This window comes from Lampetra fluviatilis, chromosome 1, assembly GCF_964198595.1.
Source record: "Lampetra fluviatilis chromosome 1, kcLamFluv1.1, whole genome shotgun sequence".
Taxonomy (NCBI): Eukaryota; Metazoa; Chordata; class Hyperoartia; order Petromyzontiformes; family Petromyzontidae; genus Lampetra; species Lampetra fluviatilis.
The window spans coordinates 32,767,582-32,793,242 of NC_136275.1; the positions used below are offsets into that span (position 1 = coordinate 32,767,582).

At 51.7% G+C, this 25,661-nt stretch overlaps 1 protein-coding gene across 1 annotated transcript; it reads left to right on the forward strand.

The window, feature by feature from the left end:
- The first annotated feature begins 1,457 nt into the window (after nucleotides 1–1,457).
- LOC144934790 (uncharacterized) lies at nucleotides 1,458–17,576 on the forward strand. The gene is made up of 2 exons (XM_078860949.1): nucleotides 1,458–3,167; nucleotides 13,459–17,576. The coding sequence occupies exons 1-2, from the start codon at nucleotides 2,179–2,181 to the stop codon at nucleotides 14,474–14,476; spliced, it is 2,007 nt and encodes a 668-aa protein (XP_078717075.1). The 5' UTR covers nucleotides 1,458–2,178; the 3' UTR covers nucleotides 14,477–17,576.
- The last annotated feature ends 8,085 nt before the right edge of the window (nucleotides 17,577–25,661 follow it).

The following is a 25,661-nucleotide window of genomic DNA, read 5'->3' on the forward strand; positions in this document are numbered from 1 at the left end:
CAACACCGGCTGACGATTATCTGAACCGGGTCCCGGTTCACCCCTAGGTCGACTCAGCATCAAATGAGTAGCTGGTGTGGTGTGCAAACGTCGCCACTCGAGAGACAAAGGCGGACGGGCGTGGTGCTGGCCACCCACCCCATCGTGTGCCGTGCCCGGCCTTCACAGGTGCTCGCACTTGCCCCAAGTCCTGCTAAATGCTATACGGGGGATCTTTGTCTTTTGGTGGTACGGAGTGCTGGGGTGGGGGGGGTGATGTTGGTTGTATGGGGGGTGTGGGTGGATGAGTGGGTGGGAAGGAGTTGTGTGCGTTGGTGTCAGCGTATGATCGGGGTGGATATGGCGTTCGAGTTCGAGAGGAGGAGGAGGTGTGGGGGGGGGGTGCCGATGGATGAGTGGCTGGGTGGGACGTGGGTGCTGGATGGGGGTGGTGTCACAGTGCTTGTTGTGTGGGAGGAGGGAGGTGGCGAAGTGAGGAGGAGGAGGAGGGAGACTGCCTGGGTGTGTGGGTGGGTGTGAGTGGGTGGAGGAGGGGAGGGAGTGAGGCTGTGGTTCTTGCCAGAAGAGTCAAGTCCCCTGCTCGATCGGAGGCACCGCGCGCGAGCAGCGCTTCCCTTCCCACACGCGCGCAGATCTCCCCCGCCGTGCGGAGAGGAGCCTTCACCGGGGCTTGCTGGAGCAAGCGCTGTTCGCCTGCACTTTATACTTACATAGACATCTACACACACACACGTGAGAAGCTATTATACACACATTTTACTTATATACACACGCGCACGTTTTTATGCAAACATCCACCGTGTAACCTGCGCAGGCTGTTGGGGAAAGTGTTGTTTTCGTACCGAGAACCGCACATACACATACACTGTACTAAGCACATCTATGATGCACACATAGCACGGGACACGGAGACCCATAGGCACACGCCGTTTACGATGTCAATCTGCCTCGCGTTACGCACGCACACTCTGCAGAGCGCTGTGTAACATCTCATTTACAACATACGCACAGCTCACCGAACTGAACGCGCACATATAATATGCACAACTGTGTATGTAGGTGACTCTGACACTCTTCAAACAAGTAACATATCCGTATCGTATAATACACTTTCTACATAACGCATACGTAGCCTGTGTTCCCTGTGTACGCGTGCATGTGTGCACACTTAACACGTGCGCTGGAACACACAAAGCATAGACATAACACTGGCACACACGAGCATACGTGTACGCACAGCAACATGCGCACGCACATCATGTCGTATCCACCACGTAACACTCACCAGCACACCGAATGCTGTATACAATACATACACTTGTAAAGATTCGCGCATATAACACACGTGTGCTCACAAACACAAGTGCACTCAAAGAAACATAGTCATACATAATCCATCCATACCCATACACTTGACAATTAGGAATTGATCACTTTAATATTACCACCACGCCTGAATTGCTGCAACCACGACAGCCAGCTTTCATCGCTGCTACCGCTGGTAACATCACTGCTAACATCAACCATCAGCATCACCGTCATCACTACAACCATCATACCACCACCGTCACTCGTGCCATCACAACCACCACCACCATCGTCAACCCCAACAGCACCGCCAGCTTTAATCACCGCAACCACCACTCGCATGATCACCGCAATTCATCTCCACTCACCCTTCACCACCACCACCACTCCCGCCCACATCGCGTAGAGTGACGAGACACAGACACACAGCAGAGACACACATACACAGACAGACACACACACACACAGACACACACACAGACAGACACACACAGACAGACACACACACACAGACACACAGAAACAGACACACAGACAGACAGACAGACACACACACACACACAGACACAGACACACACAGACAGACACACAGACAGACAGACACACACGCAGACAGACACACACACACGCAGACAGACACACAGACAGACACACAGACACAGACAGACACACACAGATACACACACAGACACACACAGGCACAGACAGACAGAAACAGACAGACACACACAGACACACACACAGACACACCCACACAGACACCAAGACACACACAACAACAACAAAGGGGGGGTGTGGGGTAGGAGGGGATTCGCGCTCCGGCTCGCCGCTGCAATATGTTGTTGGCTCGAACTCTCTGGGCCGGGCAGCATGGCGAGGACGGCCCCCAGCCCCGCGGGGCCGCAGGGACTCGCCCCGCCAGTCCCAACGCTCCCCGCCCGACGCCACCGTCACCGCCTCCTCCTCCTCGTCGGTCTCCCCGTGCGTCTCAGCAGCCCGCTCCTGGTCATGCTCTCCGCGCTCTTCCTCTCCACCTACCTCTTCCTCTGCTCCCTGCCAAGCTGCCAGCACGCCGCCGAGACGCTGCCGACGGGGGGTGGTAGCGAGGGGGGAGGAAGCGGAGCTGCTGCTGCTGCTGCAGCAGGTGGAGGAGGAATCGGCGTAACGGTGGCGGTGGAAGAGGGGCGAGTAAGCGGGCGACGTGGGGGAGCAGCCTCGTCAGGTGGTGCAGGATCAGAAGGAAGAGCAGCAATGGCATGGTCAGCAGCAGCAGCAGGAGATGAAGATGAAGAGGACAGCATCCAGGCTCCCCCTCTCAGCAGGCGAGGCTACGCGAGCCAGTCGAGTGGAGGAGGAGGAGGAGGTGGAGGGAGGAGAGGAGAAGGAGGCGACGGGGGAGGAGAGGGCCTCGCTCGGGGCTCCAAGACTCCGCACGCGGCTAGAGCGCACGGCTCGGCGAAGACGCGCGAACGGGGCTCTGGACTGCGCGCTCTGCAGGAGATGAGTGAGAACAATGAGGACGACGGAGGAGCAGCGGCAGGCTTCCAGCACAATGAGAAGACGAAGAGGAATGTCGACGACGATGTTGATGTCGATGATGATGTTGCTGATGGGGACAATGCCGATCTGGGAAAGGAGGAGGCGGACGAGGTGGAAAGGAGGGATGGAGGGCAAGTGGAGGAATCGGAACTCGGGATTCCGTGCTGCAAGAGGCTTCCGCAGGCGCTCATCATCGGGGTGAAGAAGGGAGGCACTCGGGCGCTGCTCGAAGCCCTGAGGCTTCACCCGGCCGTGCGCGCCCTGGGGGCAGAAGCTCACTTCTTCGATCGCAACTACGAGAGGGGCCTTGAGTGGTACAGGTGAGGGAGCCCACGGAGACAGGGGGCCCGGGCAACCGGAGGGCACTCGCCGGTTCGCTCAGTGGCGAAGATGCGATGGGGCTCGCAATGCGAGGTCGCCGGTTCCGTTCGATCTCGCGGGCGCGGCAGGTGACATTATTGTTAATTTAGGCAAGTTTCTTGAAGTATGCCTCGCGAGTCTCAGCCCCCGCCCGGCGGTATGAATCGGTAACACGGCAGTTGTTGTGATGAACGGGGAGGTGACGCGTGGTGGGGGAAGTGTGGGTGCTTCGGCGTATTCGAAGTCGTCTGGCCAAGTAGGACAAATATCATCTTTATAAAGGGTTCTCTGGAGCTCCCTAGAGTGGAAGCGCTTCTGCCAGCATCGGCGTGAATAGGCAATTGCAAGGCTGCGCCTTTGGCTCTTCCATCTCTCAGCACTGCAGTGAGAAGGGTTGGAATGGAACAGATACTGGCTGCAGCGTCCGAGCAACCCACCACGGAACGCCTTTCCACGCGTTACAATCTCCCCCGTTCAAACACAAACATAGTACACGCTGCACGCGTCCGATGATTGATAAACACGTCCAGCGTAAAACAAAAGCCCCGATTTTAATTGATTAAACTATGTATTTAAACTATTACTAGACGATTTTAAGGTCTACTGAACAATAGAGCTATTTTTCAAGACGCGATTTGGCCACAGATGATAGCTTATCGAAGTGGCTTATTTGCAAATGCGTGGCTGCCTTAAACCACTCGCCAGGTGCTTCTCCACGCGACCACGGAGAGAGAGAGACACCGCAAACTCCAAATATACGGCAGCAGGCGTCAGGGTCGAACCCACGACCTCCTGCACACCAGGCGAGGTAGTTAACATCTCCTAGCCAGCGTGGCACTGTGAACTCCCGTGGGTGGAGGGATGGCGCAGTGGTTGTTAGCGCTGCGTGCGCTATAAACCTGGCCACACAAGTTTGATTCGCGGCCACGGCGAACATCGATACCGAGCGATATCTGAACGGGTTTTCGTGCCTCCCTGACCACCCCTTCACCAACTCGCACTGGCCGGCGTCGTGAAGTATGGTCAATCAATGCCCATGCCCGATGCGTCGTGGGGAAGGCCTTCGTCCAGCAGTGGATTGACACACGGCTGTGTGTGGGCACGGTGTGCGTGCTTGCAGCGGTATACAAAGCGCCAATTCGAATCGATTTTGATGTCTTACGCGTGTTGAGAGCGTTGATCGAAATTGATAGACATAGTGTGTGTGTGTGTGAGCGTGCCCCCCCCCCATCGGGAAATAGAGAGGACGAATTGCTATGCCAATTGCAATTAATATTGAGATCTCGTGTGCGTGAGTGACCACAATGTGATGTAGGCGCTGTAGTTTAGCGGTTGGCGCGCTGCGCTACGAGTCCGGAGAGCCGCGTTCGATTTTCGAACAAAATCTGAACCGGTCCTTGGCCTCCCCTAGGTCGACTCGGCCTCAAACGAGTACGCTGCCTGGTGCGGTGTGTGAACATCCCACCACTCGGGAGACAAAGGCGGCCGTACGTGGCCGCTGGCAACCCACCCATTCGCGTGCCGTGCCGGCCTTTAATAGGAGCTCGCTGACAGCGATTACCCCAAAAGTCTGTTCACATCGAAAGCGGGGGATCTTTGTCTTTGTGTGCGCGTCCGTCCTGCTCTGGGTTGTCGACTCAGCGCTCTGTGCGTAACGTGTTGAGCAATCATGAGGCGCGGGCAGCGTTCATAAACGACGCGATGTGATTTGCGTTAGAACGAGAACACTGATCAACATGGGGAGGCGCAGTGGATTACGCAAGCCTGGCGTTTATAACCCCTAATTAGAGCGTTCAAAGTCACTCGCTTAAAGTTGTCAAATCGCTGCCCATCGGAGATTACCTTCTCTTGCGACACGCGTTTCACGGACTGGTCTCCTGTCACTCCGCTGCTGGGTGAGGACCACCCGACACCAAACTTCACCGCGCTTAGTGGTGGGGGTTGGTGAAGCATAGACGTTGGCGCGTAGTACAATACAACAGTGCTGATTTCACTGCATTGTCCCCTAGGCGATAACTTGTATTTAAGAGCTTGCATCTTGGAATCCCTGCCTCACTTGATGCAGCAAATCTAGCTGTGACGGTCCCACCTGATGACGGAGACTTGTGTTGCCTCCGAAACGTCGTGATTTTATTATTTTATTTTTTATTAATTTTCATTTCATTGTTTATCTACGTGACTTTACCGAAAGAACTAAGAGTATAGATAACGTAACCCCACGTAAACCTACAACACCTGGTTTATGCCTGTGGATTGGTCACCCAACCAAGCACTGTCCAGTCTCGACCATGCTTGGCTTACAAGATTTTCCGAGAGTAATTTTTCAGCGGTATTCCCCACTTTACTTGAGGCATAATCTTGTAATAAAGACAACAATGTAATTTTTTTTATTTAAAACTTTCGTGACTGCAGGGATTGATATTCTTGGTTCTTTCGGTAAAGTCACGTAGAAGGGAAATAATAAAATAATAAAAATATAAACAAAATTATTATCACGACGAAGCAATCATCATCAGGTGTGTAAACCACAGCAAGAAAATTTGAAAAAAACGCCACTTTTTTCAAAATGTCTTGCTTTGGTTTTCACACCTGAAGATGATTGCTTGTGTTGCAGTCGAAACGTCGTGAGAATTTTATTGTTTTATATGTATTATTTTATTGTTTCCCTTCTACGTGACTTTACCGAAACAACCAAGAATAACAATGTTACAATGCACTAATTGTATCCAGAAACGTCTCGCTAAGTCTCCAGACTCAAAAAAAATGATTTCATAAGAGTCCCAACATTTGGGGGACGAATGTTTGGCCAGTCACCATCCGCGAGTGTTGTCGGTGAGGCTGGGAAAATGACTCGGTTGATTGATTATCATGAAGCACGGGGGAGACCTCTTCGCCGTTGCTGAACAATCACCCCCTCGTTGTGGCAGAAACTACTCACAGGGTAACCCACGGGTGCTTTTAATCACCCATGATCAACAACAAAGCACAGGCAATATATCTCGGTCATATATCGGTCCCTGGATGTGCAACAATAAAAGGTGTGAACCAGAATTGTAATTAAAACTACTAAACTATTTTTTTGTTTTACCATGTAAGGCCCACTAAGCTATATAGCAAATTTTCAGAAGCGACCTGGTCACAAATGATAGCTCAACGAAGTGGCTTATCGTGTGGAAATGTATAGCAGCCAAATACTCCACGCGCGTGTTTTATAAATGTGGAGGGAAAAGCTGGAGAAAAATCCACGCGAGCACGGAGAGAGAGAGAGAGACACGCAAATTCCAAATACACAGCAGGCGTCAGGGTCGGGATCGAACACACGACTTCCTGTAGACCAGGCGAGGTAGTTAACATCTCATAGTCACCGTGATGATGATGAGAGAAAGACGCAATATCCAAATATACAGCACCAGGCGTCAGGGTCGGGATCGAACCCACGATCTCCTGCATACCAGGCGAGGTAGTTAACACCTCCTAGCCACCGTGGCGCCCATGACGCGCTTCTGTAAGTCGCTACTTATAAGTCGCCACACGCTTCTAATGTTGCATGGTGTGTGAACAAGGCAGAGGGAGGCTACAATTGTGCACGGTTAATGTTGTCTGCTATGCCACGGCAGCGGTGGTGGCGGTGATGGCTGAGTGAGCTCACCCGCTCGTTCCACCCGGACGCGCCCGTTGTGTCCGGGGCAGGCGTCGTTGACATTCGCCCGATGGATTTCCTCTCGCCGCGTCCGCACGACGCGCCTGATGATTGCTAAACGCGTACCACGTGACGTACAGAGCGATAAAAAAAAATATCTCCATATACTTTTATGTTGACAGATATGTGAGAGGAGATCCGTGTTCGTTATTTTTTTTTTTCCAAAACTGACGCGAATGTCATCGCTCATACGCCAGTTGCGGTTTGTGTTTAACGCATCACGCCTCTGATCAAATCGGACCTTCGGAAGCCAAGCAGCGGGCTGAGCACGTGCAGACGATGTCCGCGAGGGAGCTACCGCCACGTTCTGCGCACAGCAGGTGGCCGTAGCGCCGCTGCAGGGGTAGTGCGGAAAAAACCCAACGCTTCACGCCTTCACCAAACCCACTGCTGACCATCGCGGTCGAGTCAGATCGCAATCGGAGACGATGTGTTCGTGCTGGAGGACTCCGATGGAGCTCTTTTTGTTGTTGTCCACGATTGAACCTCGTGGCGGGAGCCCGGGGTTCCCATAAGGCCCACGGCTCTCGCATAAACTGCGTTGCGACGTCATTCTATGTCTGCTGAAGGCGAACGGCACGGCGATCTATTCCTCTAGACGAGCTCTACACGATGCGCTCATCAAAGTTTCAAAGTTTTGTTTCTTCTGTGCATTCGTCCTCGCCGCTGCGCTTGGACGACACGACAACGGAACGATCCGTGTCAGGCGGGTCGCGGCGTTTACGCGCGCGGTGGGACGCAGTCGCCAAAATTTGATTGCAATTTTGACTTCCGTCTATTCGGGACCCCGGGGACCCACCATAAGGTTCAAATGTCCAGCGGTAATAACCTCCATCCACACACCACCCACCACCACCACCCCGACGAGCGGCACGGCGTGGGGAGGCGCTCGTGCAGCTGTGGATGGACGAGGAGGGCTGGGCATGACGAGCAGCTCGCGTAGGGAGAGTCTTGGTGCGAGTCTCACGTTCTCGGCAGAAGAACGTAGCTACCGATCTCAGTGGACACCGAGGACGGTGCTGAGCGTGGGGGGGGGCAGGGGGTGCCTTGCTGGCCCCCAACCCCAAGCCCCCCTCCTCGTGGTGGCCAAAGCTACGAGTTGGGGGCGCCCTAGACAGCCACCCTGAGATCGTTTTTCAACAAGAGAACAAATCGCATTTTGGGGCCCCACGTGGCCGATTGCCGCACCCCACTGAGCCGAAGATGTCGTCGCTGCGCCGCTGTTGGCCACGTTTGGCGTTCAGGAAAAAAGCCAAATCAAGAGAGGCGGCGGCTTAGGGAGGCGCGCGTCCAGCAGTGGATGGACCATGGCTGATGGGGATTATTGGATGTAGTGCATTTTGCTCCCCCGCCCCCTCATTGTTTAATTGTTGTCGGAGGGGGGGGGTCTGCCAACATTGGAGAGTTTGGACGATGAATGTGATGCCACGTTTTGGTTCAGCGCCCTTCAAAGCCCCATACCCACACACGCTGGCAGGGCTAGGCACAGCGACCAGAGACCCACATCCACCCAGCGATGTTGAATGGAGCCCCACATCAAACGTTCTAATTATCAGCAAAGGCTTGCTTGCCCGCAGCTGCCGTTCACTCAGGAAGGGCGAAAGGACTACACGTGTCACTTATATCACGTGTTACTTATGTCACGTGTCACTTATATCACTACACGTGTCACTGATAGCACTACACGTGTCACCTATATAACTACGCGTATGATTTGTTTCCGAATTAGAGGGTGCGTGTCAGGCCTGTATTTTAGAGTACAACTTCGGGGTGCGTCTTACAATCGGACACACGTGCGCGTGCGTGCATGCGTGCGTGCGCGTGTGAGACCACATTTATATATCTTTATTGATACCGGGCACACATTTGAGATGCGTCTTACTTACCGTGAAAGTGTATACTCCGGAGAACACGGCATTTATTTTAGATGCAGCAATTAAGAGACTCGTCCCAAACGAACCCCACTAAACTCAGTTTGACCTCTCACAAATTCAACTCACGGGTGAGGCACCTTGCCTGGGCCTACGGACTCACGATAAAATAGATTTATGTTTATATGATTGTGGTTATGGTTGTACTTTATAAATCCCTAATCTCTGCCATTACATACAATGAAACAAGAAAATGTAAAAAAGAAAAATCAGAGCAATGTAATAGAATACACTATTATAGACATTATTGTAAAAAATAAATAAAAAAGTCCATCCTATGTATTTTATGCAGGAAATGGCAGGAAAATCTTTTCAAATTTAGATATATTTTTTATGGTGGGGGGGGGCAGATCCCCTGGAAGATTTGGTCCCCCCCCCCAATGTTGACTCCATGGCTACGGCCTTGGATTCATCAACTCGGAGTGCGTCGGTGGCGCAGTGGTGAGCGCACTGCACTACGCACCTGGCAGCAATGAGTTCAATTCCCGGGCACGGCTGCCATCGGTAATCGGTTGATATCTCAACCGATCGTGAGCCCCTTCGCACCCACACCACCGACACCGACCCGAATGGCCTCGCGTGGTGAAGTATGGTCAAAGAACCCCCGTGACAGATGCAGTGTACATGGAGGCGTTCACCATAGCGGTGGATTAACAGAGGGCCGTTAACCATTACGGTTTACAGTACACCATCAGTCGCGTGCGCATTAACACGATAACGTCACATTTAGGCGAATAGAGTGAACACAATCTGTGCATACGAGACGGGGGACAAAGATGAGACGATACGAACGGGTCAGTAGAAAACAAGATAGGACAAAAAAGAGAGATTTGATTTGAAGGTCTAAATCGTGGCCAGCCAAATGGTGGGAGTGCGGTACGTGGAGCCATGCTCTGCGGTAGAGGTCTCCATGTCAGTCACGGGGTTGGGGGGTTGTTTAACCATACTTCACCACGCCGGTCAAAATCGGATTGGTGAAGTCGTGGACTTTCGACGTTGGAGCACAGAAGCACAGTACAACAGTGGAGTGTGATGCATCACGGCTGGTCATTGCCGGTTAATTAAACGAGGTGTCCCAGGATCAGTGCAGGGTACAACCACCACTAACGCTAGCCGTGAATCGGACCGGGAGTCGAGCTCGTGTTGCTAGGTTAGGGGCTTTGGTATAAAAGTTGCCGGCCCGCGCCGAAAGAATGTGGAATTTCCTACCACTGTTGCAAACGGCACGAGTGCAAACCCTTTTGCGTTTGAGCGGTCAGTAACCCGCGTGAACCGGCGTGGTGAAGTAAGGCCATCTAGCGTCTAGGACCGACCACATTGAGGTTTTGGGGGGGAAGCCTTCACGCAGCGGTGTGTATGCGAATCAATCGGCGTGTTTGGTTGCGTGCACGTGTGCATGCAGTTGCGGTTAATTGCATGCGCATAAACATACGGAAGATGTGCGTACATCGGCGTTTTCATTGCCATTCGTCAACGTAAACACGCGTTTACTCGAGAGGGCTTGGTGGGGGGGCGGAGGTCGCAGTGACGGGAGGAGGCAAACGGGTGGTGGGGAGACGGGAAGGCTTGTGGATGGACTGGTCACGGCCATGATCATGTCGAATTTCCACCACTGGCTCAGTGCCGTCGGCAGATATTAACTGCAACGCATTTTCTCTTTTGTGCGCATTTGTATGTGTATGTATGGGCATCCCCCAGAACGATTCAGCATTCAATGAGTGCCTGGTGTGGTGTGTTATCATCAGCACTGGGGAGACAAAGGCGACTGCATATGGGGTTAGCCACCCACCACACCATGTGCCTTACCGGCCTTCATAGGTGCTCGCTAACAGAACTCGCCCCAACAGTCTGGCATTTGTATGTGTGGGGAGCGGTAGTGCAGTGGTAGGCGCACTACGCTGCAAACCCGGCGACCCGAATTCAACCCCTCGTTCACGGCCAACATCGGTGATGAATGCCTCCGTGAGGTCGGCTCAGCCTGAAAATAAAAAAGAAGTAGCATCTGCCGCCGAGTGTAAACATCGTCAGCGGCGAGACAAAGCTCATCGAGTCGCGGTGCTGGCCACAACACCACCACCACCACCCTCAATCGCTGGCAGGAACACGTGCTCGTCGACAGCGCTTGCTCTCGGGGTCTATTCGGTTAAATGGGGAAGTCTTTGTCTCTTTTTTTTGTGCGTGCGTGTGCATCCTTGCTCTTCCTTTGTGCATCCGAGTCTGCATCTGTCTCTATGACAACTGAGCTGTTGTATTCTTTAGAGGCTTATAACGGAGCGCCTCTCTCTCCATCTCTCTCGCTCTCTCTCTCTCTTTCTCCCCCACCCCGTGCTCTTCCTTTCTCTAACCCCCCCCCCCGACTCACAATTTCTCTCCCGCTCTGCCCCGACGAGTCTCCAGAGCCACCTGTTGAGTGTTAGCAGAGAAAATTCAAACCGGTGGCACGCTTCTCTGAAGGAAACCTTCATTTTCCAATGAGTCGATCGATCATTGAATCGAACGGTGGGTGATATTAATTCAGAGCCAGGCGAGGGTTTTAAGAAATGCACGGGGAGATCTGGGGTGGAATAACAATCTGGGAGGAATGACTAAAAAAAAGGTGCAGAATCGAGTTTAATAATAATCATCGTAAAAATGTACCAGCCCTTGGTCATTTCGCTGCTGGATGAAGGTCTCCACACGAATTTTGATCATCGGGGTTATTTGAGCAGATGTCAATAGTGCTGCATTTCGAAGAAGGGGCTACAGAGGTCCATCGAGATATTTTAATAGGGGGGTGGGCGGTCCGGAAATTTGAAGATGTTTAAATAATGAAACAAATTAAAACGTAAAACTATTTTCTCTGGCAACTTTCAATAAAATAGCAACGTTTGGGGTCTCGGCGGTGGGAGGAGTTAGAGCCCCTAATTCAGTGGGACGTTCTCACAAACAACACCGTCGACAAGCGGAGTCAAAGAAGTAAGATTGTCTCCATGTTCGTGTTGGCACTGAACCAGAGGGCTTTAAATTTCACATTCCCGTGGCGCAGAAGGGATTGAGGAGTGGGGGGGGGGTATCTCCGCTGGTTGACCATTGTTGATAGCGCAACAGGAAGTCGGGCCTCTCTACATTTCCCCGGAGGGATAATAGTCAGTGTCAACTCTCGACTGGGATTTGAACTCGTGACCCTTAGGTTGTAAGTCAAGTGCGCTAATCACAGCGCCACGCAGCCTCGCGTGCGGACACACACCGTTCTATACAAATCACCAGGAGAGCTCTTGGATTGTGCCTGGAATGGGTGACCACCATACACACACACACACAGTTGTAACAATATTTACAATGTAAATAATAATTGTAAATTTTATGCATCGCATCATGGATCGTGCAAATTGTATCTTACAGGCAATGCAGCCACGTGGTGAGCCTGTCCCACCAAATAATATTCTCAAGCTCTGCAGTCCTCGATATATTAAGATGTTTTCAGCCAATTGTTGAGTGTTCCGACATGTTGAGAGGAAACTGGAGCACTCAGAGAATACTCACACGTGTGATGGGGCAACTCTCGATCCCAAACCTCGAGCAGAGCGATGTGGTGGGCAGCACAGGGCATTTCAGCTCTATCCACTGCTGGACTATATGTCTATGCCCCCGTAATCTATTCTACCCACCGTCACCAACGGCACATTGGCCAGAGTGGCGACGTACCTCTTGCAACTCCACGCAACACGGAGAGGCCCTCATCATAAGCAGTGGATTCACCAAAGGGCCGTGCATACACGTGTCGCCTAGTGAATGCCCATCATGTATAATCATTATACTCTTGATGCACTGATATGAGTGTTTTCACCATCATCGCAACACTTTTGAGTTATTGATTATTTTCGATTTAAAGCTTTCGTGACTGCAGGGATTCATTTTCTTGGATCTTTCGGTAAAGTCACGTGGCTTTACCGAAAGATCCAAGAATATAGATTTTTTGTTTGTTTATTTGTTTCTATGCCGTCATCACCACCGTTCGACACTGTGGACGTACGAGCGGCATCTGTCTTTCACGCCATCCTGCCACTAACTCGAGATCTAGTGGCACAATTAAACGCTTCTGAATTCGACGCCTGAACGGCGAAACCTTGGAGCAGTGCGAGGGTTTCGGGTTCGCGGTTTTCCGCGCGTCCGATAATTCGCCGCAGCACCGGCTCGCCGTGGCTAAGAGACCCCCGGATGAATTGCGCCTCATGAACGTGGCGAGATGTTAACGACCTCGCCTGGTATACAGGAGGTCGTGGGTTCGATCGTGGACCTGATGCCTGCATATTTGTAGTTTGCATGTTTTCCCCGTGGTTGTGATGGTTTTTCTCTGGTTCCTCCAATTTTTTTCTCCGCATTAAGAGTCAACATCACGCATTCAGAGTATTTGGCTGCTATAATTGTCCACGTGATAAGCCACTTCGTTGATTTATCATTTGTGATAGCCAGGTCGCTTGTAAAAAAAAAAAGAGCTGCATAGCTCAGTGAGCCTTACCGGGTAAAATAAAATACAAAGTGTGAGGTCGTGGGTCGTGTCTGGCCCTCGATCCGTAGCTTAACCCCGGTAGTTTGAGCAGCTCATCATCATCATTAACTCTGCGTGCGCGCGACCCACAGGGGCCTCATGCCGCCCACGGAGCCCGGGCAGATCACGATGGAGAAGACGCCCAGCTACTTCGTGACGCGGGAGGCGCCGGCCCGCATCCGCGCCATGGGTGGCGGGCGCACCAAGCTGCTGGTGGTGGTGCGCGACCCCGTGACGCGCGCCGTCTCCGACTACGCGCAGACGCTGGCCAAGCGCCCGCGGGGGACGCCGCCGTTCCGCCGGCTCGCCTTCCGCAACGGCTCGGCGGCGGCGGAGCCCGTGGTGGAGCCGCGCTGGAGCGCCCTGCGCATCGGCCTCTACGCGCGCCACCTGGAGCGCTGGCTGCGCCACTTCCCGCGCGAGAGCATGCTCTTCGTGAGCGGCGAGCGGCTGGCGACGCGGCCCGCCACCGAGCTGGCTCGCGTGCAGGACTTCCTCGGCATCGCGCGCCTCGTCACCAGGAGGCACTTCTACTTCAACGCCACCAAGGGCTTCCCTTGTCTGCGACGCGGAGGCATCGCTGCTGCTGCTGCTGGCGCTGCTGCTGCTGGCGCCGGTGCTGCTGCTGCTACCGACGGACTGAGTGTCGGAGACCGAGGCGCGAGACTCAGGGGTAGCGGGAGCGCCAGGAAGGTCGGACGGCGGATCGCGCGGGCGACCGCGCGGATGCGTGGCAGGGGCGGGAGCTGGACGTACGGAGATGTCGGCGATGTCGACGTTGACGTGGGCGATGTTGGAGATGAAGAGGCGAAGCAGAACGAGCGGGAAGACGAGGAGGAGGAGGATGAGGAGGAGGTGGAGCGCCGGGACTCGGGGGAGGAGGACGGGGATGCGGAGGCGGTGGAGGACGATGAGTATGACGAGAGGGGTGAGTGGGCGGGTGGTGATGGAGAGGAGAATCACTGGGGCCAGCCTCACTGCCTGGGCAACAGCAAGGGTCGGCCACACCCACACATTGAGCCCGAGCTGCTGCAGCGGCTCCGTGAATTCTATCGGCCGTTCAACCTCAAGTTCTACCAGATGGTGGGACAGGACTTTGGCTGGGACTGATGGTCGTGCGTTGTTCGTTATCCGTTCGTAACAAGGCCGGCCGGCTCGGTGGTAGAGCGAGTGGCTCACAATCGGAAGGTTGCAATTATCAACTCCTGGTCTGAGGTTGGCTCGGTCCATCATCGACAGTTGTTGTCCTCGAGAGCGACTTGCCCCCATCACAGTAATGTGGAATATCCACCACTGACTCAGGACTGTAAAAAGGAGATGCCACTGCCTCAATGCTCACGTGAGCAGGAAATCCCCCTGGCTGTTGGGTGCACACGCGCACGCAGAGGGCAGACAAAACAATGAGCGGGGCAAAAGTCTGAATTGCAGGTAATTTCCCACTCGGGGGAAATCTGAAGCGGTGCCGAGAGCGTTCAGATGGGTCAAGCAGACTTTGATAATCATCGTTTCATGGCTGAGCTCGCACAAGATCCGTCCCTTCACATCCAATTATGTTGTCCGCTCACGGCGTGGAGTCGACATATAACGTCGTGAAGCGACGGTGGCGGTATTCGTTGCGTTCACGGCATTGGCAGTGGTGGCTCGTGGCCAGTGTTCATGGTAGGGTGGTGTCAGCACCGCACAATTTCATTTGTTTTATTTTATCCGGTAAGGCCCACTGAACTGTATAGATCGTTTTCAGAAGCGACCTCGCCATCACAAATGAAAGCGCAAAGAAGTGGCTTATCATCACGTGGACATTTCTAGCAGCCAAATACTCTGAAAACGCGCGTTGATTCTAAGACGTGGAGGGGAAAATCCGGAAGACCCGGAGGAAAATCCACGTGACCACTGGGGGAACATGCAAACTCCAAATATACAGCAGCAGGCGTCAGTGTCGGGATCGAACCCACGACCTCCTGTATACCAAGCGAGGTAGTTAACAACTCGCCACCGAAGATTGGGGTGAGGGGGGGGGCAGTGGGGAACGAGTGGGAATGTGGAATTTCCACCACTGGATCAAGGCATCGAGCCCATCTCAAAACCCACACCTGCAACAGCTGGCAGTCTCGAATAACCAAGTGCCTGCCGGGCTCAACTCTGATTCTCTTCCGAGATCTGACGGGAGAGGATTTGATCATTTGAGTGTTGCAGTCATTCAAATGAGTACCACTTCATGTGAAGTTTACAGCAGTGGCACCGTACAAAGATTGGGCCCCTGCCATGAGAATTAGGAATTTTCACCGCAGGGTGAGGGTCGCCAATGGAGTGCTATCCCAGGGAGATACGGTGGATCAAACCAGCATGAAGATCAAGGTCAGGGTCAGAGGTCATAACGGACACCTCATCCTATTGCTTCCTTCTGCTAGATCAGCAGAAGAGCCACACCACCACCATCATCACCACCATCATTGCCACAATCATCATTGCTACCACCACCATAGTGATTTCCACCACCCAACATCTGCATTCAGATCTTCTCCTGGGTCGCCGTGTAGAATCTGTCAACAGAATCATCATACAACACAATCGTACAAGTACACCTAGTCTGGCACCGGTGGTGCGGTGGCATCATCGCCGCCTCCGCAGCACCACAAACATTTGTAACCTTGGAGTAAACATGTGTGGCAATTGGAATATGGCCCCACGCAATGCAAACATCTTCTCCGCATGTGGACGGACTGCGTTGGATGACGTGAAAGATCTAAAATTTCAAACATTAGTTGATTTTGTCTCTCTCCGTTTACGTGCAGATATTGTGAAAACAAATTTTCTCTTCGGTTTGCAAAACCAGACATCGCGAAAACTGTAAGCTAACATTTGTAAATATTAATTCCTATCGTTAATATCACGGGGCCATGTAAGATGTATTCCTGTTGAGATTCATGCGAGGGAGAATTCGCGATAGAAATGTTGATCTTATTTTTGTGCTGCCTTTGGGTTGTGCATGTGAATGACCAGCCCAGCCCCTTTGTGAATCCACTTCTGGATGGAGCTCTCCCCACGTCATGGGGGGGGGCAAGGGGAGGGCCTTTGATTGTCTTGCGGAAAAAATAATTGCACCACTTTGTGGCACGTCAACAGAGATGGATGCACTCGCCCCACGCCATAGGAATGTGGAATTGCCAGCGCCGGCTCAGGACTGCGGTGGGAAATGTCAGCCAAGAAGACACTTTTACGGCTTCATTTTACAGTGTATACCGTAATAGCAGGTGTTACCCATAAGACTTAAAAAATATATATAGAGAGAAATCAATAAATGCAGATGGAATAAAGTAAAATATATAACGCGCTGTGTTGCGATGTTTCATTGCAGTCGAAGGGGGTTGGGTCGTTGGGAGCGTTTGAGATGCGAAATAACTACCCAGCAAAACTGCAACGCTGTGCCAATGTTGGCATGTGGGTGGAGCCGGTGAGGCCAAGGTTGGCACAACGTGAGGCCAACGTTTCGTGTTGACTGGATATTTCTTTGTCTCCATTGCCAGCGACCTCGTGCAGTTGTATCGTGTAAGGTGAGGATTGCGGCCTTGCAATGGCTCATGCCGCTGATGATTAAAAATATAATTGTAATAATGTTTACTTTTGTTTAATATATATGTATGCATCGCGTCGCCGTGGCTCGTGCGAATTGCATCTCTCACAATCGCGAAGAAGGGGACATTGACAGCTGGGCGGCGGGAGCAGCAGCAGCAGCCAGGTAGTGAGCCGGCGCTACCAACAATTGCCCAAGCTCTGCAGTCATCTATCAATGAAGATGTTTTTTCAGAAAATTTATGAGCGTTCATACATGATAGCAAGTATTTGAGTTTAATTGTTATAAAAAAAAATATGCTGCTGGTGCTGCTGCTCATGATGCTGTGGATGATCCTGATATTCCTGCTGATGGTAATTATGCTGCTGCTGATGTTGATGCTGCTGCTGTTGTCGTGGCTGTTGCTGATGTTGATTCTGCTTCTGCTGCTGCTGGTGATGATGATGACGATGATGCTACTACTGCTGCGGCATATGAGGCTAACATAAAATATCCATTCACTTCAAATCCTTCACCCTTACGAATAATGCCGTCTTTAAAATGAAGTAATTTTCTGGGAATAAATTTAATATCTCTTCCCCCACCACCCCCTCCTTCCGCCGGTCTCACACTCTCACCCCCACCGCACTCCTCCTCAACTGAAATCTCATAAACCCCAATAGGACGGAAGCAATAAACACGACGCAAATAAACACCAGAAAAAGTTGTTGATTCAAGCTGTAATGTGTTTATCGTTGTATTTGTTGCTGATGACAAATACGTGTTTCAACCCAGCCAACCCTCAAAGGAGACCGTGTAATGGCAATAGTAGCAGCAGCCAGTAAGTACAAGTGCGACGTCTCTCTCTCTGTCTCTCTCCTTTCGCTCTCTCCCAGCTAATTGCATCTTCCTCTCGCATCGGCTTTCTGCGATGCAATGCGCCTCCCTCTCCCCACGCCTCTGCGTCTCTCCACGCGAGCCCTGCCTGGCGAGCGAGGGTGCCACAACTTCGGCACCCTTTATCGCTTTCTTTCAAGAGGAGGCCTTGACTGTGAACGAACAATTCCTCATCTGTGTGATGTAAGAGAAAAAAGTTTAGCCTGAGGCATATTATATTTTTTGCGACGTAGAATTGTAATGTATGACTTACTGTTAGTAGCTCAGCTTATTGGAGAGTATATTTAGTAATCTGATGATACTGATGTAGTTTATATTTTAGTTTTTTACGTGATGGTTTAGTTGCTGCAGCTCCATACTATTAACATTCCTTCCCTTTATTACTGCTAACCCTACTCCCTCTATTCCTGCATAATGCACGGGCATAATATGACTTTGAAACCCCCTGCCCACCTCCTACGCATTCCACAAGTAGTGACTAATCCCATATCTGCATTTCCCATAAATATACTAAATTCCTCTTGATATGCAAATTCCTTTGTCAAGGCGCTCTTCCCCCTCCAACCCAGCTTAAATATACGCTGCCAAGCTTGGTGGTGCCCATTCAGACGCTGTCTTTCCGACAGACCTGTTCTTCACCTGAGGACGGCTGCTTGCGTTGTGGCCGAAACGTCGTGAGAATTATTTTATTATGTTTTATTCTTATTATTTTATTATTTCCCTTCTACGTGACTTTACCGAAAGAACCAAGAAGATGAATTCCTCATCTGCGGAAGTGGAGTGTGTAGTCGGTGCAACTGCACCGGAACCCATGGGCCATTGGGGGCCCATCGAGCCGCCGGGCTACGAAGATGATTTGGACGCGGGGCTCCAAGTTCGCACTGCCTCTCCTACCAAACGTCCCGGCAAAATCCGGGACGTTTGGTCCTCGACTTTGTGCTTCGCCGAAAAAAACTCAACGCGATTCCGTCGACCCGCCCAGACATCCGTGGCCGTCTCTCATTTGCATCGTTTCTCGTTTTTTTCTCGCTCGCACGCCGACGCCGTCTTCGTCTCCACAGCCAAGGGTCACACAGCCAAGGTCGTTTTAGGCTGAGTCGACGTAGGGCAGTCCCCGGCAAGGTTCACCTACCACTTGTCACTGATGTATGTGCTCTCTCTGCTCGGGCAAGAGCTGTTAGCGAGCACCTGTTAAGGGACACTAAACTAAACTTTTTATTTTATCAGGTGAGGCCCACTGAGCTATATTGCTATTTTTTTCAGAAGCGACCTGGCCACAAATGAAAGCTTAACGAAGTGGTTCATCACTTGGAAATGTATAGCAGCAGCCAAATACTCTATACACGTGATGTTGCTTCTAAATGTGGAGTGAAATAAGTAATATTTAAAAAAAAAAAATTAAACACGCTTTAATGAAATGTACCATACTAGTAATGGCAGAACTCCACGACTCCAGGAAGTGGCCCCGAGGCTTGCCACAACGTAAGAGGCCGTGGTTATTTACAGCCAACGTCAGTTGAGCGTGGACAATTAGACCCAAGGCGAAACATAACGTGTAAAAAGATTGTTTAAAAATACTTTTTTTATTTTTTTATGACAGAATATAGTATTGTCATCAGTATGACATAAGTATGCCAAGTTTACAGTCGATACCACATTGGGAAGTGGGTTAAAATTGAGTTACAAGATTTGAGGATACGACAACAACAGACAGAGTGAATTCATAGAAAGCGTGTAAAAAGATCGTTAAAATATTTTTAAGATAGAATATGGTATTGTCATCAGTGTGACATAAATATACCAAGTTTGCAATCGATACCACATTGGAAAGTGGGTTTAAATCGAGTTACAAGATTTGAGGATACGACAACGACGACAACAACAGACAGAGTGAGTTAAATAAAAGCGTGTAATCAAAACCGGACCCGGGAAAAAGCCCACACAACCACGGGGGAGAACGTGCAAACTCCAAACATGCAGGCGTCAGGGTCGTGATGGAACTGCACGACCTCCCGCATACCTGGCGAGGTAGTTAACATCTCGACATCGTGGGGTTGGTCTCGCCACCTTTGTCTCCCCAGTGCTGATGTCCCCACAGGCGCGTGTACTGTTCCTCCCCGCGTGCTCTTAATTGGGGAGGAATTTTGGGCAAAGCTTCTTAAATCACCATCGAGTCCTCTGTCCATCCAGCGGTATAAACTACTGGACAACTGTGAAGAAGAACTTTATAGCTCATCGGATTCCTCCATTATAAATGAAAGATTTTTGACTCCGGGTGACGCCACCATTAAGTTGATCGGCGGATCGCGTGCGGTGGGTTAGAGTTGCGGGTGCACCCAACTCTTCCGAGACGTCTGACCAGCGTGGAAGAGTAGGCCAAGTAGCCTTCCACCAGCGGTGGCGTGAGCAATCAATCGCAGGGCCTGCACCTTTAGCCATCATCGCCCAGACGAGTTTCGATGCAAGTGGAGCCACATGGGTTTCTCAGCAGGCCTCCCTTGAGCATTGCCGCTGCGAGCCCTCTGTCCGTCGTGTGGGTTAAGCGCGCGGCGCTGAGAAGCCCGCCCCTACGCTTAATGAACAACTCCTCCTCACGGGTGAACGCCCGATGTATCGAGCACGATGTATCGAGCGCGTGGTGCGTGGGGCGGCGAGTGAATGTCCTGAAGCGGTCGTGGGCCCCCTCCCCCCACCCCTCCTTCACCAAACCCGCACTGCCCGGCATGGTGAAGTATGGTCGAACAGTTCGCGTGACCGACACGGCGTGGATTGACAAGGTAGTTGCAAATGAATATTTATTATTAACACGCAGCAGAATTTCGCGACCAATATCAGCCGTAATAGAGGTTTTATGGGTTAGACCGCATAAACATATTATATAATATATTATAGATATTATAGATTATATTATTATTATTATTACCACCACAATGCAATCCGTAGGTAGGGCCCATGCTGTTGCAAACCCGGTGGAACAATGCGCAATCACGGTCAAAAATAGAGGCGTCATTATTTTTTGTGTTGTAATAATGAAAAAGAGGCAATCAGTGAGAGGCAGAGAGAGGAGAATGCGAGGTCTCGAGTTGACACAGAAACATCCGACAAAAGGCCTCTCCCCCTCTCCCTCCTCTCTCCCTCCATGGGAGAGGAGAGTGCGTTGTGTTGTGTTTTGGGGGGCGGGGGGGGCAATGAATGTCTCCCACTCCTTTTGTGCCGCGTCGACTTCCAGATGCGAGTGGCATTGAGATGCGTTCGCTCTGCGTCAGAGGTGAGGAACGGTTTGCCTTGAGGGCCGAATCGCACTTTCAGATACACTTGGCCGGGAATCACGAATTCAACAAAGACAAAGATCCCCCCCCCCCTCTCCAGGGGCAAGTGCTGTTAGCGATCACCTATGAAGTCCGGCACGGCACGCGACGGTGTGGGTGGTCAACACCACGCCCGGCCGCCTTTGTTTCCCTAGTGGCGATGTTTGCACACCGCACCAGGTACTCATTTGAGGCTGAGTCGACCTAGGGGAGGCCCATAATCGCCACTGGTGTCGGGCGTGAGCGGAAATCGAACGCGGGTCGCCGGGTTCGTGGCTGCGGCGGGCGCTAACCGCCACGCCACCGCTCCACCCCCACATTCAACAACAACAGCAACAACAACAACAATCGACATTTGCACCACTAAGTGTCGGTGACGTCACCACGGCGGCTGTGCCAGGCTATGTGCACCTTGAGGCCACGTGAAGTGTCGAACGCCCGCTGGCAGGAGGTCACGGGACAGACCCTGCAGGTGCCATGAGTCGACTGACTGAGATGACTGGCCGACGCACCACCCGTGCCCCCTACTGTGCCAGGCTAGGTACAGGAGGTCACGGCACAGACCCTGCAGGTGCCACGAGTCGACTGACTGAGATGACTGGCCGACGCACCACCCGTGCCCCCTGCTGTGCCAACTTCAATGGACACAGTCGCACACACGAACTTTCGTCAGCCGAGTCACTCGTGTTGACTGCAAGATGAACCTCGGCCGGTGTCAGGAGCACAGTCGTCTCTGCCACCTCGAGAGAATTCCCCTCCAGCACCCGATTAGTGCGGCCGAGATGCTTGTAGTGATTCGTAAACAAATGTGTATAGTTTGACGTCAAACTTTCGTGACTGCAGGAATTCATATTCTTTGTTTTTTTCGGTAAAGTCACGTAGGTAAAAAATTAAAAATTAAAAAAATTAAAAGGAAAACAACTAAATAAAATCACGACGTTTCGGGCGCAACACAACCGTTTAAGTATCCCGTATACTCCTTAAGTATCCCGTATACTTAAGCGGTTGTTCTTTCGCTGTGTTTGTCCCCACCTGAAGACGGACGCTTGTGTTGCGCCCGAAACGTCGTCGTATAATTTAGTTGTTTTCATTTTAATTTATTTAATTTTTTACCCACATGACTTTACCAAAAAAAAAACAAAAGTATGGATCCTTACAGTCACGAAAACTTCAAATCTAGAATGAATAAAAGGAATACAAATAATAATGAATAAAAATACATGTATATATATTATTTGCCGGCTTGTGATAGGCCTCATTGCGGGAGCGGACCGTGCGAAATCAAGTCGCGGGTCGGCCCCAGCCCCACGGTGGCGTCATTGAATCCGCGTCGCGTTCGAGTGATCGCGACGATTTCTCGGCAACCCGAGTGCGAGGTCGCGATTCGAGCTGCAAGGCGGCAGCCGTGTCGCCCTCCCAGTGTTCCCCGGTGCTCGTTTCCCCGATCCGCGTCGATTGCAGCCTTTGAATAATTCCTAAATCCGTCTCTGCCGTTGAGTCACTGGACACCTTTTCACCGGCGGTGATCTGCCGGTCCTTGCGCGGAATGAATAATGTAGCTCGGGGTGGGAGAAAAAAAAAACCCCGCGATCTCGCGCGGGATGAATAATGTAGCGAGACCGCGATGCTTGAGGGCCGCGTGACGCCTCCTAGCCCAGAGACACGACGCCACGCTCCAGAGGGCACGACCGGCGAGGAGGAGATGGAGCGATGAAAATGAGATCGTGCACATCTGCAAGGTTGAAGACCACACAGGAGCACGTGCCCGTAAGAGATAGCGACGACTTGGAGAGGTTTTCATCCAGCAGTGGATCGATCATGGCTGCTGCTGCTGTCAACCGACGGTTGTAAAGATGTCCCCCCGTCCCCCACGCCGATATTCGATTCAATAATCGATGCTTTAACGTTTGATCGCACGACAAATGTATCGATTAGTTGTCATGTGGATGCGGATTTACAACACGCATTGTTGAACACGTGGCAGGCTTTCGCGACCAATGTTATCGATAATATAGGTTTTTTGGGGTCAGATCACGTAAATATATAAATGTGTCGTTAAACCCGCCACCACCCGACACAGCCAACAAGTAAGGGTTGTCACGTAGTCGTAACATGCCAATTCTTTACTAGTACAGCACACCGGTGTGTTGGAGAGCAAATCAATTTGTAAATGTTGTGGATTTGCTCTGACCCAATATCAATTATCAACCAATTTATTTTTGTCTGCGTGTCACGCGACCCAATTGCATGCAAAGTATGCGAATTGATAGACATTGCTCCTCACGTGATGCCATGGACATTGCGTGTTATTGGTGGAGGGAGGGAGGGAGGGACAACCAAAGGTGGTGAACATTAATTCTATTTGGTTATTTCGGTAAAATCACGTAGGTAGAAATAAAATAAAACAAATCACTACGTTTCGATCTTCATCAGGTGGAATAACCACAGCAAGAAAATGCTCAAGTCACGAAAGCCTCAAATCAAGAGCGCTGAAACATTGCCGATGGGCTGAGCGACCTCCAGTAGCCAAAAATCACTGCGTGGCTTAGGGGAGTCGCGGCGGCGATGCTGCGGCACTGAGGCAAGCAGCAGCAGCAGCAGCAGCAGATCTGAGCACAGTGGTTCTGATCCCGGTCTCAGCCCCCCGTGATTAACGCGGGCTCTCGGAGTGTCGGAGGAATTGATGGAATTGAAGCCACCACCAACCGATGCAAAGGACAAAAATAAAGATCCCCCGTGTAGCCTTAACAGAATGTAGGAGCCAGTGCTGTTTGCGAGCAGCTATGAAGGCCGGAACGGGACACGAGGGGGTGGGTGGGCAGCACCACGCCCGACCGCCTTTGTCTCCCCAGTGGCGATGTTTATACACCGCACCCAGGCACTCATTTGAGGCTGAGGCGACCTAGGGGAGGCCCAGGACCGGTTCAGATAATCGTCACCGTGAGCGGGAATCGAAACCGGGTCGCCGGGTTGGGAGCGCAGCGCGCTAACCGCTACACTACCGCTCCCTATGCAGACACACAGAGACGAAGGTCCCCCGTATAGCATTACCAGGCTGTTGGGGCAAGCGCTGTTAGTGAGCATCTATGAAGGCCGACACGGCCTTCACAAGGGGGCGGCTGGCCAAGCAACGCGTCCGGCCGCCTTTGTCGATGTTTACACACCGCAGCAGCTACGAATGTGAAGCTGAGTCGACTTAGAAAGAGACCCAGCACCGGTTCAGATAATCTTCACTGGTGTTGGAATCGAACTCGGGTGGCCAGGTTCGTAGCGCAGCGGTGGCGCTGTAGTTGGCGCACCGAGCTATGAAATAAGAAGACCCGAGTTCAATCCTGGACCACGGCTAACATCCTAGCACGTGGGCCAGCAACAAGAAGAGCCATTTTGTTTGAATTCGGTACAAAAACCACGACATTTCTAGAGCCGCAATGCGCGTGCAGTCAGAGTCGGCGGTCCTAACGGCACCCCCAGATTCGACACCGCTCCCTCCTCGACCCAAACGCAAGGCGTGGGAGAGGCCTTCGTCCGGCAGCGGACAGACAGAGCCGTGCGTTGCGAGACATGGAACAATGGCATAAAAATTTCGATTTAAAGCTTTCGTGACTGCAGGGATTCATCTTCTTGGTTCTTTCGGTAAAGTCACGTAGAATGGAAATAATAAAATAATAAAAATAAAACAATCAAATAATTCTCACGACGTTTCGGCCACAACGCAAGTAGCCGTCCTCAGGTGGAGAACAGGTCTGTCTCCTGTCTCCTCCGAAACGTCGTGAGAATTATTTTATTATGTTTTATTTTCATTATTTTATTATTTCCATTCTACGTAATTTTACCGAAAGAACCAAGAAGAATGGCATAAGAACTACAAGCGTTGGACATTCCACACCGTTGTGGAAGAGGCCGATCTCCCCTCCTGTTGTTTACGACGACCCCACAACTGTTAACCCCCCCCCCCCCCACACAAACACATTGAGTGGTCGTAGTTTAATCGAGCCCAAAAATGATGATGGTGGCTCTGAGCCGACCGATTCTCACACGCCCTGAACGGGATGCGAACCGGTCAAACCCTTTGTGACGGGCGAACCGAATGATCGGGCCCAGCGACACCCGGGCGGATGATCTCACTCGAGGCGAATCGAGGTGAAGACTTCGCTCTAATTCGCTGATGCCCATTGACCCTTGACGACCCCAGCTCACAAGGACGAAGCCGAGAGATGAACTTCCACACAGAGAGTCACTTGTGTTGTTTGGGGTCCGGGGTGACCTGAGCGTGAACCCGCGACCCCCTCCTCCTGCCTCGCGCCCCCACGCTCCCCACCATGTACTGTGTTTGTGTACTGTGTGTGTGTGTGCCGTGTGTGTGTACTGTGTGTGTATGTACGTGAGTGTTTGTGTGTGTGTACTGTGTGTGTATGTACTGTCTGTGTGTATGTACGCGAGTGTGTGTATGTACTGTGTGTGTATGCACTGTGTGGGGGGAGTCTGTGTGTGTATGTACTGTGTTTGTGTGTGTGGGGGGGGGTCTATGTGTGTGTATGTA

Coding starts and splice junctions, on each gene's coding strand:
- LOC144934790 (XM_078860949.1), top strand. CDS start 2,179: ATGGCGAGGACGGCCCCCAGCCCCGCGGGGCCGCAGGGACTCGCCCCG. Junction 3,168..13,458: donor AGGGGCCTTGAGTGGTACAG/GTGAGGGAGCCC, acceptor CGCGACCCACAG/GGGCCTCATGCCGCCCACGG.